The sequence below is a fragment of the Arctopsyche grandis genome, chromosome 11 (assembly GCF_051622035.1).
Source record: "Arctopsyche grandis isolate Sample6627 chromosome 11, ASM5162203v2, whole genome shotgun sequence".
Classification (NCBI taxonomy): Eukaryota; Metazoa; Arthropoda; class Insecta; order Trichoptera; family Hydropsychidae; genus Arctopsyche; species Arctopsyche grandis.
Genome location: NC_135365.1, coordinates 12,266,952 through 12,288,359, shown reverse-complemented (window position 1 = coordinate 12,288,359; position 21,408 = coordinate 12,266,952). Strand labels below are relative to the sequence as shown.

General features: G+C 32.2%; 1 protein-coding gene across 1 annotated transcript; it reads left to right on the top strand.

The window, feature by feature from the left end:
- The first annotated feature begins 7,670 nt into the window (after positions 1-7,670).
- LOC143918851 (uncharacterized) lies at positions 7,671-10,096 on the top strand. The gene is made up of 2 exons (XM_077440925.1): positions 7,671-7,901; positions 8,941-10,096. Exon 2 carries the CDS (start codon positions 8,943-8,945, stop codon positions 9,624-9,626), a length of 684 nt encoding a protein of 227 aa, XP_077297051.1. The 5' UTR covers positions 7,671-7,901; positions 8,941-8,942; the 3' UTR covers positions 9,627-10,096.
- Positions 10,097-21,408: the final 11,312 nt, after the last annotated feature.

Sequence of the window (21,408 nt, the reverse complement as noted above, 5' to 3'; positions counted from 1 at the left end):
AATCTACCGTTAAATAAGCACGCTGGACTCGTTTCGTGGGTGTAAAAAAGAGGCGATTTTATAGATGTTGGGCGGCTTCTAGCTCCTATAAAAAATAATTAATCAAAAAAATAAAACGATAGATGCACCCCAATGGTGGATATCCAAAGCATATTAAAAAATAATTTCTCTAGTGCCATAATTGAGGAAGGGAGAAGTATAGTACGTTTGTATGGACAAGTCGCTGCTGTCCAGCCCTCTTAATTGATCAGGCGGATAAACAATCGGAAGATTGTATGTACGTATAGGGGCGAAAACACACAGTGATGAACGGCACATCATGTGCTTGGCTCACTGCTGTGGGGGGTCTCCTGCATGTCTTTAAATATGGGTTACACCGTTTTCGATCACTGTCAAGCAAGGATAAATACAAGGATACAATTTTTCCGAAAACTCTCCAGGTGGTCATTTTGGGGTGGGGCGTGCTGGGCGTTCCATGAATATGTGCAGGGCACGGCCCATTTTTTTCGCAAGTTTAAAAGTATCTAAAAAAAACCACGTACCCCATGCAGTGCCTTAAAATCGGCAAAAAAACATCTTTCCTACTGTCACAAATCTTCTGTATTTATTTTGTATATAATTTGTAAAAATTATGTACAAAATTAAAATACATAGATGTCTCAATGGATTAATTCTTTTATTAATTAATTGTAATTTCATGTTCCTCAGCGTCAAGCCTTCCTGGTATATATCTATGTAAAATAAAATAAAAATACTATAAATGAAATTGACAGTTCATTTAGTAATTTTAACGAGGTCGTAATTGACTTATTTTCTAAAGAAAAAATTAAAAGAATGAAGTTTATATTTACGTAAATACATATATGTATCTATATAATTTAAATTGGATTGTGTTTTGTTCATTTCATGTAAACTTCATTATTTCATTTTTGATTTGTGGTTTCTTGTGGATAAATGAAATATTGTTTTTTACATAACATGCACCACATATGTACATATGTATAACAGCACCCCCAAAAATATTTTCCACGGGCTGCCGCTGGTCTTGAAGCTTTTTTTGATGACCAATAAAACATATGATCCAATGTTTGACAGTTACATATTCAGTTTTACAGGTAAAAAAGGAGGCTATGGACACAAACGTGCAACTAGCTAAAACTCTATGGGATTTAGTCATTTGAAAGTACAATCAATGAAGTGGATTGCCGTGGAAAAATCCCCGTTTTTATCGCACAGCTTTACTTACGTGTGCGCCAGCAGAATACATGAGGACTACATACATACATAGGTGATACCGAGTCCTGTGCGATAAAAACAGGGAGAATTCTACAGCACGCCACTGATACAACGTATCCGTTTTGAAGAACAATATAAAAAAGAGGACATCTATAAGTGGAGGTAACATTTCCGGTCAACTTTACGTCGTATCGATAATAATTTCAGTAACCGATAGTAAGTTTCAGTTCGATAGGACTAACGGTGTTCAAAAAATCCCCAAAATACCCAGACACGTGATCAGTGATCGATTCTCGACACGTGATCAGTGATCGAGTTCGAATTAGTCAAAATCTCGAGTTCAGATTTTTTATTTTATTTATTTATATATTATCTTAGCTATCAAGCTAATTAAAAAAATACATCTTAATTACTTAACTCTAAAATTACCCACTATTCCACTATTGTACCAGAAACCTTTGGTACCGGTACAATAGTGGACACCTTCCATACATCCTGAACGGATCCCATTTCTAAAGATTTGTTTATTAATTTCAGTAACTGAGGTCCAACAATGTCCCAAGTGTTGATTACAATATCCAGATATATTAAAATATTTTCACATAATCACAAAACTTCATCCATTGTTACTACGTACGTATATATATCAATCCTTAACACGTCATCTTCTATTAAGGATCTTGGTGTAATACTCAATGATAAACTAGATTTCTCTGAACATATTTCTTTTATTACCAACAAAGCATTTAAATCTCTTGGATTCCTACTCCGCTCAACAAAACCCTTTAATGATCCTTACGTACTAAAATTACTTTATTTTTCCTTTGTAAGGTCTCACCTTGAATTTGCCTCAATTATCTGGTCACCTTTTTATTTATCCCATATTAATTGTATTGAGAAAGTTCAACTTAAATTTATTAAATCCTTACGCTACCTTTTTCCTACCTATACCCATTCTACTGTTTCCGACATTTTAAAAATCCTTTCTTTTAACAATCTTTCTGTCAGGCGACGACATTCTGATGCTATATTCTTCTTTAAGCTCATAAATGGTTTCCTTGATTGTTCTGATTTACTGAATAAGGTTAATTTCAGAATCCCAGTTCGATACCCTAGACGCGTTGCACTCTTTTCACTTGATCCTTTCAATACTAATTCCCAAAAATATTTTTATCTGCAGCGCGTTTATCGTATGTTTAACGGAGAGCTGAATGAGGTTGATCTGTTTGGTATTTCCCTACATCAATTCAGGTCTAACATCAAGAGAATCTTGACCGATTGATTCATTTTTTCTTCTATTCTATTTTTCCAATATTTCCATTATTTTTATACTTTAGTTTAGTTATGTAATGTGCTATTTAATCATATTATAGCTTTCATTCCTTTCCATTTCATTTGTTTATTTTGTATTTACCTTTTTCATTTGTTTTTTATATTTGTAAATTTCAATTTCTTCTTATATTCTATCTTATAACCTTTTCCAATTATTTTAATACTATAGTTTAATTATGCAATGTACTACATATTTTGTCATGCCTTTATTCTTTACTTTTTAATTTGTTTTCCTTATATTTATCTTTTTCATTTTTGTAAAAATCTATTATTGGACTCGGGTGTTACATATATTATTTATTTACTTTTTGTGTTTTTTATACCTATCTCTGTACATCCTGTCTGTTGATTTTTCAATTAATAAAATAAAATAAAATAAAATAAAATATATGTAGGTAGATGAAATAAAAAATATATTCAATGTAGAAATCATTTTTTTAGAATATTTTGTTTTTCGTGCGATATCGGATATTGTATTTGTTATTAGTGCAAATTATTCGTATGAAAGTGAAAATTATTGATAAATTCATTATTATTATTATTATTAACTGTTTAATGTGTTATTGTATATTCATATATTGTGTCATTATTATTATATCATTACATTATGTTTCTTTGTTTCGCCATTCAAAATTTGTATTATTGTATTATTTGTATTATTATTTATGACGATGGGGATTGCAATATTCTCTCCCTACTCTCCCTATCGTCTGGAATAAAAGTTATTATTATTATTTAAATTAAGTGCAATTATTTTATTTTGTTTTTTAGCATATTAGCCACAGTGACATTACAGAGTACCTTAGTTTTTACCCTAATTAAAATTTCAAAAATTGATAGTCCACGCTTTGGGTAATATTATGTATCTCTTTTTGTTTTATATTCATTCTCTCCGAGTATATTCAGATACGAGGAAGAAAAAATATAAATAATTAACGTACTTACATATGTGTTTATATTTCTATGAACAAAACCCTATCCACTACATTTTTACGAATCTGTTACTGACGTTGAAATAAAAAACGTGTACTGATAATAGTGTACGAGTTTCGCATACAAGACATTAAAATTATATTCTTATATCGTCGAAGCAGATCAACAACTTTTCGTACTAAAAGAAATTAGAATAATAAAATAAATTTTTAATAATAAAATAAATTAGAAATTTATCTTACAGTTCAAAGCTTTGCATTGACCTCTTGAAGACTCATGGGTTTTACCCAGGATGTTATGTTAGATTTTCAACGATGGAGGGAGCAGGAAAATGATAATTTAAAACCACGTTTAAATACAGTCGATTAGTACACTGACGTTAGTGATAACCGAATGCTTGCACATAAGCAATCGCATTTCGCACTGCTTCATTTTTAACACTTCTGAAAATCATTAAAGGTGAGCTTTCAATTTAATATAAACTTATATTTAGATCAATAAATTTCATACAAATAATATATTTATTAATTTTTCAGAAATGTATCCAATATTACTGATGATTCTATTCTTGGCATCATTTGGACTGCAAGACACATTTATAATTGGTTCGAGAGCTGAACCATACGACCATATTGAACAGAAAACACGAAAGCAAGAAGACCATGTCGAAAATAATCATCAAAACCCAATTCGAATATACGTGACTAATGCTAGAAACGTCCAACAAAACCAAATCAAACTTTCAAGAAACTTTAATGAAGAAGAACACTCGTCAAATCATCAAAGAGATAAAAATGAATCAAATATTAATAAAAACGAAACTTTGAAGTGTGTCAACGCCACTATCGTCTGTTGCAAGCCCATTAGAAAGAATATTCAAAAATGCTTCAGAAGGAGGGGTTGTGAGAACAGCGTCTGTCCACCAAAAAAATCGGAAATTAGTACACAACCACCCGAAGATTCTTTATTATCAGAAAATCCTACACCATCAGAAAATACAGCTGTAGTCGCACGCTTAGATGAGAATAACACAGCATCCGATAAACAAATGGAATTTTTTAACGATCATTTCAATACAACTACTGGTATATCGCTGGACCGAGTACCACCTTTAAGACCAGCTTTGAGTTCGCTACCACCGATTTTCCACGGTTCTAACATTATACGTAGATAAAAGCCCTAAGTTTCAATTGGAAATTGACCTCATCTTATCAGATATCTGAATGTTTGCCCTGATAGGGATTTCAACAGCATGAGTACATATCTGCATGTATGTACATTATTTAATCATCCAGGTTAAGGTTGGTGTAAATACAATACGATCTGGATTGTGAAGATCTGAGATGAAAGCTGTCGAATTTTATGTGTACTCGGCAAATTATAATTACTAATGCACAAAAATAACCTAATTAATGAAGCTTGGTTCGCATTTCTAAATATGGGATTTTGAAATGTATTACATGTAGAAATTCTTTGTGTGACATATTTGAAATAAATAAAGAAACTGTGTATAATAAATGTATCACGCTTTTATTTTATGTATGTACATATGTATGTATATAATTAAATGCATACATACGATGTATCTACTATTGCACTGACGTACGATTATTGACTATTATATTGTACACGTGTTGTACCCGATGAAATATCATCGGGTACAAAACGATTAATTAATTAATTAAATAAATTTTCAATAGATGGCGCTAAATGTTCAGAGACTAATTTGCCTAGAGAAAACATTGGTAGCAAACAGTATCTGTAAAAGTTATTTTCTTTATTATATTTGTACATTTTTGCTGGCAGTGTGTTAGCTGTGACGTACATATGCATGTCGAATGATTGTAAAGCGAGCGTTATCTCAGATACACACACATACACAGACAGAATAGCTATATTATATACATATATATAATATATAATTTTATAATTCTTACGTACAATATATATGTATGTACATATATGACTAAATCATTAAGAAAATATATTTGAGGAATATAAGTGGTATCAAAAAGGAAATTCGTTAGTAATAAATTCACACATACCGGCTATAATAGCGTTTTCAATATACAATGTTCATTTGAGTGCTAACACAGGGAAATTCAAAAATTTTGGGCTATCAATCAGTAAGACAAAAAATATACTTCCACTTGGCCAATTTTATTCATAATGATTTTTCATTGCCTAATTTTTCTACAAAGATATGTATTAAATATTAAGAAAATGTAAATAATTTAAAAAGTCAAAATAAAATATTGTTTAGAAGAAATTATTACTTCCAGATCTGGAATTTTAACTTATCAACTTTAAGTAAGCATGTACATACATATATTAGGGATATAAATATTAATATTTTTGAATTTTTGTTATGAAACAAATGTACCACTTCGGTTTATCAAATTTATTAACATATATAATATTGATATGAGAATCATACTGCTATTTTCTAGTGAAGCACTCATTTAAACGGCCGAAAAAAATACTAGAAGAAAATACAATCAAAATTAAACTGCTACTTCCGGTTGATACATTTTCACCAACATATTACTAAGTTAAATCAAACTTATTACTAGTTGAAAGTTGTGTATTTGAAATTTCAATTCGATACAACAAATTGTTTCGAAGAAAATCATGAAAGCAACTTCCGTGAAAATAATATGATTTTCTAAAATTTGTCATATATTTTATATTATTTTTATTGCATACATATATTGTACATACATACATCACATATCCCATAAACTAAATTATCCCATGGCGACAAAAATGGTTAGATTATTTTTTTATACATAAGTACTAACAATTTTCAAACATAACAGTGCATATGTAGAATACAATAAAAACATCTGCATATGAAAAATCAACAAATTTTTGATATATGTACATACATCAAATTTACGAGAAATACATTACATATAACAAAGTATGTAGATTGAATATTTATAAGATTCAACAGATTCAAGATGCTAATAAGGGCGATTACACATTGAATCGAACGGCACGGGTACGTTCTTGGCCTCCCGCTGTGAAAAACCGCAAAGAGTTTCTTTTTTTCGACAAGTTTCACCCACATTTCTGCAAATATGGGAATCACCGTTATCGATTACTGTTAACCAATGTCAATGCAAGGATTGAAGCCCGAGTACCATATCATAAATTATGCGTGCCAGCGTTTTTTACATGTACAAAACTGTCTATAAAAAAATACGTACCGCGTGCTTCTCTGTGTGTCTGCGGCCTAACCCAAATTTGCGAGAAACTTAAGGGAATACCGATTTATTGGATCCGACATAACAATTACTAGAAAAATTAGAAAATTCTAACAAAAGACGGTCAATCTGTGTTTTTAATAGACACAAGATCTGGCCCGCAGTGTATTTGGCTGGGACTTGATGTTTTGCAAAAATTGGACTTCCGCCACTTTCAAATATAACGGCTCACATGTGCATGTAAAATTTTCACCTCAATTCATTGGGTAAATTGGGAAATGAAAAAATCCAAATAAATATCAAAAAAGATTTACTTACAATTTATAATTTATATTTAAAAAAAATTACAACGTCATGATTAGCATTTTATTAATCAACAAAAAGTTTCAATGCGATGGGATAAGCACCTGATAGTTGACAAACGTAATAACAATTTAAACCAACAACCAATTTTCATATTTTATTTTCAATCTTAGAACGAAAAAACTATGTTGATTTCGTTCCCCTTTTAAGTCCCCGTGGTAAAACTTTTATACCACATATTACAGATGTAAAAATTCCTTACGCAAAATATCCAACATACACACCAAAACAGGCAAGTTTTGTAAAGAGAACAAGGGTAGGACGAACGATGGAAGGGGATGAACAGGGTGAAATGGGACAATGAGTCGCCTTTCGTCTCGCGCAATGATTCAGCATAGCAAATTTTAGTCACCATGATGTCACATCAAATATTACCAAAATCAGAGCGAAAGACGCAAAACCGTGTCATCCGCCCCACTGACTAGTCTCGCTTTGGCTCGCAAATTACGAGCCCCGGACAATAATGTAATAAATATTTAATTATTTGACGATTGCAATTTTGAATTTCTCAGTATTGTATGACTAGAAATACGCTTGAATCGTGCTTATGGAGGGAGAAGCGATCGCAGATGATAAAAGTAATACGTATATAAATGTATTAACATTTTCATATTTCACCAAATCGGTCAGTCGCCATCGATCCGTCTTTGGAGAATATACGTGGATACATACATATGTACTTATATACATCCTTATATATATTCATACATGTACATAAAGAGAGTACTGTCAAGACGCAGCAAATGATAAAAATAAATAAATTATAAACAAAGAAGGTCAATCGATAGCGGATAATATCACCAGCTCAACGCCATCACAAACATACAAGTAAGTAACATTTGTATATAGAAATGTCGATTATTTTTGAAAATTTTACCTATTGTATTACACACTTTTTAAAAGCATTATACGTATGTATGTATATACTATAATAATATATATGTACTATAATAGGCTGTAGTTTTAAATTTTCCGTCGTTTTCTATTGTTTTAATTTTTTATAAAAACTATTTGATCAATGATAAAATTATTATTTATATGCACATATATTCATAGTCCTGTCTCGTTTTGGATATGTCAATGTCCCGTTATAGTCACAAATAAATATATTAATCTACATTCGGTATTCTTTTCTCACTTTTAGTCTCATAACCTATCATAGGTTTTGAAACGGCACATAACTTATAATGTGCATCTCTTCAGTTAATTCAAGGTCAAGATCAAGATATGCCGTCATCCTCTCCATGTGATTCGTTTATCTTAACCTTTAGGCCCGGCAGAATGTTTATTTTTAACTGTAACGTAGCTCTTTCATATCATGAGTTATCTCAACCCTGTGGATTAATTTAAATTTTTTAATGATCCGAATAATTTTTCAGAATCTTGAGGCCAAGACTTCTATACATATACATATGAGTATTTTGAATTTTTTACTAATTATTCTGGTTCAAAGCATCTTTTAATTTCCTCTGCCATTTGGTTTTGAATGTTTGCATTTGAATCAAGGCACTGAAAGTCATTGAACCTTTCGTATAACTCTCGATTGACATTGGATAATATTTGATTTCATATTCGATTATGTATTTCAATGCTTATACATACATATGTATATTTAAATATAAAAATATACAAATATTATACATATACATATGTATGTACTTCTTATTTATTGTATTTTTACATTTTATTTATTGTAACATTTTCTATTTTTTTTTTATTATTTAAAAATTACTTCTTCGTAATTGAAACATTTCTTATTTTATTTTTATCATTTCCACAAATAATTATTAGTATAAATCATTCATATAATGTAGCTTATTCTGTTTGGAACTACATACATAGTACTAAAAATCTACATTTATTTCAGAAATGTCTCCAAACTACAAACCGCTATTCTTACTGACGATACTAGTCTCGGTATCAATCCAAATAGGCGATACTTACACAATGTCAAGAAATAACAATGAAGATCATATCGAAGAAGTTTCTACAGAAAAATTAGAACAAGTTACTACGGACCAAAACATACCAGATATTACAGAACAAAAGCGTCCCCTTACAGGTGAAACTCAATCTTTGCCAGAAGAAAAAAGCTACCTGAGCATCTTCGATGTACCAAAACAGACATCACACGAACAATATATCAAAAATTCAAGATTAACCAAGCGCCATACATGTACACCGCATATTTGTAGGAGATATTCGTGTTATCGACCTTATTATAGCGATGTGGTATGCTGGTATATTGAAAGAATTTGTTGCGCTTGTGATTCAAATTGCTATACTGCGGTACATAATAATCCATCTACTGAGAAAATTCACACTAAAATAAATCCCGAAAAGACAACCCAAGCACCTGCAAACATACCAACACAACAACCGGATGAAATTACGACTGTCACTTACTATGTTCCACTCGAAATAGACTTCGAAACAGAATTCTTCAACACCACCACCGGTATATCCTTGAAACCAGTTCCACCACTGAGACCAGATTCTATACTTCCACCGCCCATTTTTCATGGTTCGAATTTGAAACCCGAAAACCCATAAGTATACCTGAAAGGAAACTACAAAGCAGTGAGTGGCACGTATCCACAAAGTTCAACCATGCATGTTTTAATTCGAATTGCAACTAATTATTATTTATTGGTTGAAAATTTTAGTCCATAACCGTTATGCATCTTTATGATAAATTATTTAGCCCATAACCGATGAGCATCTTTGTGATATACTATCTAAATATCCTTAGAAACAATAGGTATATTTTAAAATGCGCTCTAGGGTACCAAAAGGTTGGGAACCCCGGCCATTACGTATCATATATAAAACAATAATAAATCGCAACTAAACTTTTCGTATAAGAAAATTTTAAAACTGTTAATTACAAGTTTGGATATGGGTCTTACGAAATTTTATATTATTTTTAATTTATTGTATTGTTTGTATTGATTTCATATTTTTTAATTATTCCACTTGCTGTTATACATATATTTACATATATAATACATACATATATTGATAATATTTTGATCTTTTAATTTAACTCTATTCTTCATTCGAACGCTATTTAAATTGAATTTGTGTTTAAAATACGGTATTAATTATATTCGAGTGTTTTGCCAATTATTTTGAATAAAAAAATCGTCCTTTATCGTACAAATAATAACATTTGCAACTTCGTTTCCGTTCACAGTATTTACTCTGACCTTACGAATTCAAAAGCACGTAAACACACACGCTTACAGTTGGAGGTGGCTTCAGTTGGCTGTGTCTGGTAAGCGAAAAGCCCGAAGCCATTGTGCAAACACACGTCCTCTCTTCTCGGAAGGTGTGAGGAGAGTAGAAAACCAAAATAACGACCACACGAGAGGAAATGAGTTGCGAAAGAACGAAATTGGAAAGGGGACAAAGCGAGCAGCGAAAACTCGACCAACGGCGAAAGCTCTCAAATGAGCGTTAATTGGAACGTACATATGTCAAGCGCACTGGACTATGTTTGCTTGCTTTTAATGTTTAAAACAGAAGTCACTCCCAAATTAAGTTTAAATAGCAAACACATATTAATATCTAATTTTTACATCACCACTTAATTGTATCTTTTGCTGTGGTTCTTCAGCTTTTTGTGTACGCCAAACATTATAAAGTGTCATTAATACGGCACTAAATGTCCTCTGTTCTCCATGGTATCAAAGACGAGTCCTTTACATACATTTTATTTTATTTTATTTTGCATAGATATATAATAGGAAGGCTTGACTCCAATGCGCCTTCCTAGTCAATTAATTACAAATAATGCAGCATTTTTCTTACATAAATCACTGTATTTAAAGAAGCTGCAGAACTTTAAATTAACAATTAATTCATCCATTGAGACAATTATGGATTTAGACTTTTACATATATTTTTACAAATTGTACATACATTAAATACAGAAGATTTGTGACAGCAGGTAGGATGACTTTTTTTCCAATTTTGAAGAACCGTTTCAACAATGATCAGATAAATTTGGCAAACTCTGATAAAAAACGATCTACTTGGAGTCACAAATATCCAAGCCTAACCAAAAGTATTAAAAATTAGCCAATAATCTAATCTAGAAACATAATATACCTGATTCGGTACATACATAATATGTATACCTGATTCGGTTGGGAATACAGAAGCTGAATTCTTCCACTGTATAAAATTGTATTTTTAATCATTAGTGTAAAATTATTCATTGCATTTCACGTTATTTATAATTTTACTCGGTATGCTACCAGCTACATATCAATATGTACATATATGTCACAGTCGAAGTGCATTTTCAGTTGTAATATATTCCAACTGGCGTTATAGGTCATTCATATTCGAATACAATTCAACTAGTAAATTATACCTCTACAAGCGCAGATACACTTTCAAGAATGTGCACCAGTTGTTATATAACAGTTGAGGTTTGACAAAACTGATGTTATTACGAATGTTTAAGAATTCAATAATGCCCTAAATTTTGCTAGAAATTACGAATAAAGGTAATTATTACCGTATTATTACTCTAAGAATGGGTTCAAAACAAAAAATGTGACTTTGCAACTCAATTTACAAATCGAGTGACCATTCACGAAAACCTAACCTCTCCATCTAACCTGGTAACAACTTTTAATTGAATTATATTTTCAGTTGTAATATATTTCGACCAGTTGGAATTTAATTCGTCATATGAATCAACTTACGCGGGTTAGACGGAATGTGTATGTTCCAAATAGTCAATATATATTACAACTGAAAACACACTTCAACTATAACGGTAGTTGGTATCAGCTTAGATGAAATATATTCCAACTAGTCAAAATATATTACAACTCCAAGATAAACTTCAACTGTAACATATACAACAAAATGAGATGGAAAAGTTTTAGTTCAAAAGTAGTTTAGTAGTAAAAGTTCAACTGTCGCATTCAAAGATTTAACCGCTTCATCACCATAAGCGCATCGGTGCGCGCTCATTCGTATTTAAGGCTATGACTCGAAATTAATTTTGGTTTCTTCACAGTGAGATCTAAAAATATCCTATGATACTAATGGAATTGAAAAACGTCTATATTTTTCGTTAGTTTGTGATATATTCAGGACTAAACACATATGTATAATAAAATAATCGAATCGGTTTCTACAAACGCGTGGCGATTAAATGGTTAAGTATAAATACACAATCTATGTATGTACGTTTGTTTGTAAATCATTAATTCAATAGCCACCAAATTTTCATTTTTTCTTCAACTCTCATCTACCCAAGCTACACCGCCTAGTAATAAATATAATGCAAAAGGATAGCAACGGAAAGCTCGTTAATTTTAATTAAAATTTTACTACCTCAAAAATATGGTAGATAAAATTCGGCGACTATCGAATTGAAACAACTCGAGAACCACAAATTTCAACAAACAAAAAGGATTAATAGCGCACTTGGGTAAATATTTCGGATAATTAAGACACTTTCACACACACACGCACACACACACATAGTTATCAAACGCGTCATAGTGTGCTCGTGAAATATTCACGACTCTGCAAACTTGGCGGGCCATTTTCTATGCGAGCAATATATTTTCGTGAACGTTTATGGCGCAGTGTTAATTTGAACTTCGGTAGTATTTGGCATCCGACCGAACGAACACCCTGCCGCCACCATCCGCCCTCTATTAAATGCCCCTAGCATGGGGATGGTTCGGGGGTGGGTTCGAGTGTATAATTAAAATTATGCGATCTGCTAAATTAATTTTACTGGCGAGCCCGGAAGTGATCGAAAGTTCGCGAGCGATCTCGATTTCGATTCAAAAATCCAATATGCGCAGTTGAAAATTTGAGGATAACTTTAAAGGATCAAATGGAAACGCGCTCGTCCATAACTTATCTAGCTGTAATGAGGTGCATATCCTTGAAAACTTGTCGAGGCGACCGTTGCGAAAATTTACACCAGTGTCTATTGCTGTCTGAGAATCTAACGAAAATTAAATTGTATGTGCAAATGTACGTACATATGCATGTTAATTTGTAAAGTTGGAGATATCTTCCTTTGATTCTCACATAGTATGCCGTTGCAAGAGCGAATGCAATCACTAAACATATTATATAAGGATAACGTGAATAAATCCGTGAAATCTATTCCGTTTTAAGTCGAGTTTGAGATGATTTTCGAAACTAATTTATTGTCGATTTTAAACAAAAAAAATCCATATTGGAATACATGTATGTATTGCATAGTTCTGTTGCTAGTGACAAAAGACTTTCTATTTGAAAGTAGTGAGTATATTTTCAAATTGAAAGTCTTGAAAATCGCATCATCTGTTTATTTGCTTATTTTCATGAATTACTCAAAGTACGAATTATACTATGTATTTACTTCATAGATGACTCAATAATTTCTATAATTTCTAATGACTCAATAATTTCTCTATATTCAATATTTAGTCAGTAGTATATATCAGTGATTAGCGTATAATGCTTTCAACTGATAGGTCGTGGATTCATTTCCTGACTCTGTTGTTGGCCAGACCTAAGATATATGTACATATATGACTCCAGGTCGATCGATTCTTATCAGAGTTCACCAATTTATCTGATGTCATTGTTGAAACAGTTCCACCAAATTGGCAACTTATCCCCGTTTTTTATCTACAAACATCATCCACACTGACATCTATTGGGAAATTTTTGCAGCATTTTATTATAGAAATTGACAAAACTCAAGACGCTGAATTGCTTGAGATTTACAAAAGAAATTGGAAAGGAAATGTCAATTTACACGAACCGTTTCAATGAAAATCATAAAAATTGGCAAACTCTGAAAGGAAACGATCGACCTAGAGTCACAAACCAATGTCTAGCCAACAGCTACTAGTGGAAATCAAACCGTGACCACTCTGTTTAAAATTATAATATGCTAACCACTAGTCCACGCTGCTTGTATAAATATAATTGTATTTGTAATGTTTGTGATGTCAAAATATGTTTACATGTTATAAAAAAAAAAAAATAAATAAAAAATAAAAAATAAATATATATATATATATATATATATATATATATATATATATATATATATATATATATATATATATATATATATATATATATATATATATAATATATATATATATATAATATATATATATGTATATATATATATATATATATATATATATATATATATTTATATATATATATATATATATATATATATATATATATATATATATATATATATATATATATATATATATATTTATATATAAATATATATATATATATATATATATATATATATATATATATATATATATATATATTCCACGAAAGGTGGACAAAAGAAGTGCTGGAACGGTACCCGAGAAAATACAAAAGGATGAAAGAAAGGCAAGGAAAATGAGTGGTTGAAATTAGAAAAATGTGTGGGGTGAGATGGATGAGAGTTGCGCAAAAAAGAGACAAATGGAAGTGTTTTGGAGAGGCCTTCATCTAGCAATAGATGGTGAATGGCCGTAAGTGATATTGATGATGATACATACATATCAAGTCCTTATAGAATTCAACAATTTTATTCGATTTTTGGGTATTTCAATAAAGATGACATTAAATTATATTATTATCTTGACCGTAAAAAACATTCGTTCCATCAAAAAAATTTTAATTCAACTCGTATCTCTCTATACATAGGATATTTCGAAAAATTACTTTGGCGAAGATTCTTTATATGCATGTAAAATAGTTCTTGCTGAATTTTGGATTTCCACATGTTAATTTCTCCGACCTGATCTGTGATCGATGCTGAGTTCAAATCAGTTAAAATCTCGAGGTTGAATTTTTGCATAATCATAAAACTTCATATACATATTGTTACTACGTACATAGATAATACAACAAGATCACTCGTCACGTAAAGTATATCAATAAGGTACATATAAAATTAAGGTCACTCGAAAAAGATGGATTTTTTTTAGTTAATTTTTTTGATGAATCTATAACAATTCAGGATAAGTAAGTGTTATAAGCACATGTAAAATCTGTAAAAAAGTAAAATCTGAATCCAGCTCATAGTACTTAAATAAGTAGGTACCTAGACAAACGCGCGACGAACCTTTCGGGGACATCACAAAGTTGTCAAGACTGTCCTTCCGTAAGTGTCAGATCGTATCGTAGAAATGATAGATCGTCATTTGACCGATGCGACAAAAATGCTCCAGGGATCGAACGCGAAAACTGCCGAGTCTGTCTAATAAGAGATGGTATCTATAAAAATGTGACATGTTATTCTCGAATTGATTAATGCGACTGCTTTTAAATAAAATCCATTAAAAATATTGTAATAATCAAATCACTTTGAAGTTTATTTGATTTCGTTCGGAGGTTATTGATCTTTTTAACGTGCTGACACATTAATAATCCAATTACTCACACACACATATACATATGTATATGTATGTAATTATTATATAATGAGATTAAAAATATATTTTTATAACCGTTTTACATACGTAAATAATTTTGTTTGATTTCCTTTGATATAATTTTTATTCCGTATATATGTATGTACCGTTTTGAAGTTTCCTGTTGTGATCTGATTTAGAAATTATTTTTTCTGATAAACCATCTGTTGCAGATAAAATAATGGAAAACGGATTATTCCGCACATTTTGATCGCGCAAATGATAATTATTGCTACGAAAATCGCGAATACGAAATATCTGGCACTGGTATGATAGTTCACGTATCTATGGATGGAATTTCCGGGTGCCAGATGATCCGTAATCGACATTTTTGTGACGTGTTTGGGATCGCTTTGTGCGGAATAATCACCGCTAGTAATAATGCAATTGATATTACGTATACCCAGCGTTTCGTAACCTTTTTGGGCCTGTACCCCCTTTTGAATTTAATATTTTGTGCCACCCCTTCCCCAAAAGAGAATATTGTAAAAATTAAAGCATTTTATTTTTAAATTACAATATATAGTTCTTATGAACTATGCAAATACTTTTTTAAACAAAATATTTAATAAATTAAGTTTAGTTTACATATTCAGCGTGCCTGATGTAAACTATCAAGTTTATGCATGACTGGTTGCAATTTAGCTGGCGTACAACAAAGATCTCCTCTATTGAAATTATGACGGTTACAAGCTTTTGAAATGAGTTAAATAGCTCGACTAAATGAAGATTCATTGAGACAAGATGCGGGAAATGTACAGTTGCACTTTACCCAGAGCTGTGGAAATGTACATACATTGTAGGTACATACATACATACTAGCCCTCACAGTTGTTACACAGAAATTCTCTTAATTAGTTTAAATCTAACTTTAGCTCTAATATAACATTACAGATCTACATATAAGACTTTCTTATATCAATTGCATTCGTACTAAATGGATCTATCGACTTCCATAGAGTTTTCTATTTCTCCCCAAAAGCTGATTTTCGCCGCATACCTCTGGAAATGCTCTTTGGCTTCGGTTCAGAAACGTTGTTGTATTATATACATATACCCATCAGTCATACTAACAAGTATTTCTTAAAAGAGCTAGGTTATCCTCATCAGTCATTTATTTTCTAATGATTATAGCATCATAGCGAAAAAACGACAACAAAAGGCGAAAATACACTGAATGGTACGTTGTACGTGTTTTTTTTAGATACTTTTAAACGTGCGAATAAAAACGCAGTACCCCTAGCCCAGACACATATGTACATGGTATATAGTCCCAAAAATCACCCCCTGGAGTGTTTACGGTGATATTTTATCCTTGTATATATCCTTGCTTGACAGTGATCGATAACGGTGAACCAACCTCCCCCCCCCCCCTAGAAATAAACGGGACTACCCACATTTCTTAATGTATTGTTATGAATTTGAATTAAAATACTAAACCAACAAAATTGAATATTGAAATTCTTTAGAGCACCGTTAGGTATAAACACGTCGATTTTTCCCAGAAACAAAATGTTAACTTCCGAATATATTTTGTTTTGTTGTTTGTCTTGCTTTGAAAGATATATTTAAAACTCGTTTACCCTTTAAAATTATTCTACTATTAATTTTATTGAAAAAATGATAAAAAAATATATTGAAATATTAATTTTTTTTAATATAATACACTCCCCCCCCCCTAGAAAGTCATTCTTTACTGGTTAAAAACTTTGCCCTCCTCCTGGAAAAAGCTGAAATGACGCCCCTGGGAAACGCCCACTGTCACAAAGTGTAACCAAGGACGTGACGTTCCGTACAATTCAGTGTGTTTTCGCCCTTATTCTCAGTAAGTAAAGCAAGGAATTGAGTCTAGTCATCATGCAATCGAAAGCTTAAAAATAGCTAAAGTCACTCTCTAAAGAGCCTCTGTCATCACTAAAAGAGAAGTATACAGATTACATACATATGTACATATATGTAGAATGAACGATTAATGATTTCCCTTTAGCAGAAGGATAAATGGCGATAGTGGAAGCCTCACAGTCGCGTATATATACATATATATACATACATCCAGAGAATCCTATCAAATTTCAATGTTTAAAAAATGCAACTTTTAAATACAAAAAAAAGGGATTGTTCGCTCGGTACCTGCGCGCTGGATTTAGTCCCATTGCTGTACTTGGGAAAATTCAACATTTTCATTTTCACCAGCGTCGGCTCAATGCGTTCGTTATCTTCGGCGTCGTCGTTAACGTCCTCAAATAGTCGAAGGAAGGCGTCCTTTTGTGTCCGAGACCGGCGCCGAGAGCCGGCCCTGTTATAATAATGGCCGACCGCAATAAAGAATTTCACTGAGCAATAAAAGAGCGGGCGCATTGTGCCCGAAGCCGGTCCTGCGCCCATAACTCAGCTCGGCTCCTTCCTGACTCCTGGAGACTCGCCTTTATAGTATCCTTAAGTCCTGATGAAAATCCAGGATTTGGACTGGCGAGCGGACGCCTAGAGTGCCATTTAAAAGTTAGGCCACTTTATTACCGCCGAGCTTCAATAGTGCAATTCGAATCGTTTGCTTCATACATTGCAATGCACTAAACGCTACACAACAATATTGGACTCAAATACATATGTATAATAATATAAAAACCAGCAGCATAGATCAGTGATTAGCGTTTAATATTTTCAACTGCGAGGTTCAATCCTTGACCCGGTGCTCCAGGCTAGACCTTGGATAAGTGACTACAGGTCGATAATTTCCTATCAGAGTTTTCCGATTTCGGGCTTCTTCTGTTAAGCCATACAGTTATATACACAGAAGGTGACCGTCAAATTTTTTGTTTATTTATTAAAAAAAAAATATTTAACGTGGTGCCACTACGGATCGCCGTAAAGCGACACCAATGCCAAATTTGTACTTAAATTTTAACTACATATAAATTTGATAGTATTATTATAAACTAGTGTTGTGGCCGTTGATTTCATTTCCGTTGATACAGAAATTAAAAAAAATATATATTATATACAAATAGAGTGTAAGGTAATTTATGGGCACGTGCGCGTATTAATGCGCCGTTCGCCCGTTCGAAATGATGAATGAATGTGTGTGTTTGTGTATGTGTTACCCATCGCTCTGCCTTACGTCACATGACGCTCCACACCCTCCCCCCACTTCCCCGCTACCACGCTTCGACCACTTCACTCTGATTGGCTGTGTGTTGATGGTGTGACACAAACACACATACCCACACACATCGCGTCCGTTTTTATATGTATTTTATTCGAAATTAATTCAAATCATGATGACAAATTATGTTATGTGGCCAATTTGGTAGGATCCGTTGAAATTGAAAAAAATAATTGGCAAAATAAATTAGCAAACTTTGATAGGAAACGATCGACCTGGAGTCACATACATACATATTTATATCCAAAGTTTGGTGAGAAACACTGGGTCAGGGCTCGAACCCGTGACTCTTCAGTTGTTAGCATTGTACGCTAACCACTAATCTATATTTATGTACCACGCTACTCAACTATATCATGGCCAAGTTTTCTTTAAATGAAATTTGATAATAAAAAAAACATCAAATTGATGTACCGGGGGGTGTATTCTTAAATATGACACAAAAAAGACACAAAGAATATTTGAAAGGTTAACAGGAGAGCCAGCATAATGCGACTAGGGCAAAAATAATACCACTAGGAAATTTATGATATTTACAAAATTGGAAAAATACTATACACATGTAGTATGCTTTCTTCAACATAGTTTCATAGCAGACGATAAAATACCAATGAATATGAGATACAATGTGTGAATATATCATGTTATAATTTCAAGGCTTCGCCCTTACTGTCGCCTTAGAAGGAAATTTCTAAGAATTTCGTATAATATTGTTGAAGGGTTTATAATTCTCTCAGGGGTTATGTAACCAAAATTAATTTCATAATATTGGCATAGACTCTGGGTTAATATTATCCTAGACGTCGTAAGCAGCATTTAAAAAGATCAACTTTAATCTTCGCGCAGATTCACACCGGACACTTTTCCAAATATTTCTCGACGTAATTATTTTAAAATACATCAAAATAAATTGGTATTTGTTTATAAATGGACCGTTATCAATTTCGAACAATACAATTTAGACTTTGATTAGTATTTAAAGGAAAAACTTCAAATGCCTTTTTTGAATGACGACTTCTTTCATATTTGTATGTATTGACGAAAAAAATAAAATAAATTGACACCTAGCGTGATTGTCTCCCGTTTTTCTTCCAAATATATGGTTTTGTCTATACTTTATTTTTATTTTTCGCACGCTCGTTTGTACAATTTGAATTTCCACATCGGAAGCCCCCGTAGCCTTCGCCGAAAAATTCATTCGAAACTACATACATACATATTTTTTGCCCACGAATAGGAGGGGAAAAAATCAACGATGTATGCGCAGACCGAAAGCGAAGCTCAAATTCAATATGAAAATAATAAAAATAATAATATAAATGAAAAAGAGGGATTTTGCGTATATTTTATCAGGCGAAAAAAATATATTTAGCGTTATGCGTGACGCTAACGAGACGACAGGTCGGAGCGTTGCGTTAACGCGGCGTATTTTACGCCAATTAATTTTAATTACGACACGTCCACAACGGACTAGAAGCGTGCTCTAAAGCTGTGTAGGGCTTGAGAGCAAATTGTAGACTTAAGGGCGTGACATTATTGTAATGAAACATCTATCATTAAATTAGATGATGGAATTTGCGATGACACGCGCGTCTCCTCTGACGTTCCGTTGCTGCAGCACTTGAACTGGAATATTTTTTCTATTGAAAATTATTGAGTTGAAGTGGGTTAGTAAGAGGATTTTTTTAAATAGAAAAACCTTTGCACGGTCGAAATGTTGGGCAAAAAACGTAATAGAGTTGAAAAGGAGGCTTTCAGTGTTTGAGAACAACGAAGGGTCGGTCGCTGTCCCTTGTAAGCCCTTCTCTTCGTTTATATTATTCGTCGATTTTTGCTCCAGCCACACTGGAAAATGTTCCTGAGCCGAGAGGAAATAAACTGTTGAAGACGAGAAGCAGGAAGACGACAATTTTCGCTCGAATAAAAGTAGAGCTACATATGTACATATATATATATATATATATATATATATATATATATATATATATATATATATATATATATATATATATATATATATATATATATATATATATATATATGGATGTAGTTACCTATAGTTATCGCCTGCGGGAAATTGAAAATTTTATTTTCAGATCGAAAATGTATTAGGTATTATAGAAGCATACATAATTACATATATACAGTTGGTACATTATGTGCAAAAGTGTATGTCGGCTTTGACTCAGAACTACATACAGATGAATGTTTTTTTTTTAAACTGCAACTCGGGTATTTTCATTTCCGCAATAAATCTTAGCTGGCATAGTTCATCGTTCAAGCGAAGCGTGCGAATCTACTTCGGTTCCGGTTATTTCTATTAATTCATTACCTCATCGATTGATGCAACTAACCAATCAAGGAAAAACAGACGACAGCAGGGCTTCCCAAAAGTAGAAGGATGTTAAAAAATTTAGTCAATGCTATGACGTTATTATTCGGGAAAGGTGTTGCTTTATCACAAATGATGCACATGATAAGTAACATCCTGGAGGTTTATGTAAAGATACATACTCAAACTCCTTATTATTTAACTGTTCTTCATTAGCTATGTCTCCAATTAATCGTTTTCGTCTTCAACGTTCGCTTTCAATTTTCATTTCAACATTCAACATTCAACAGGCGTATGCGTGACGCATGCAATCAACCATCCAAACTTGTACAATACTGTCAACTGTAAATTGATGTTTCATGATGTTTT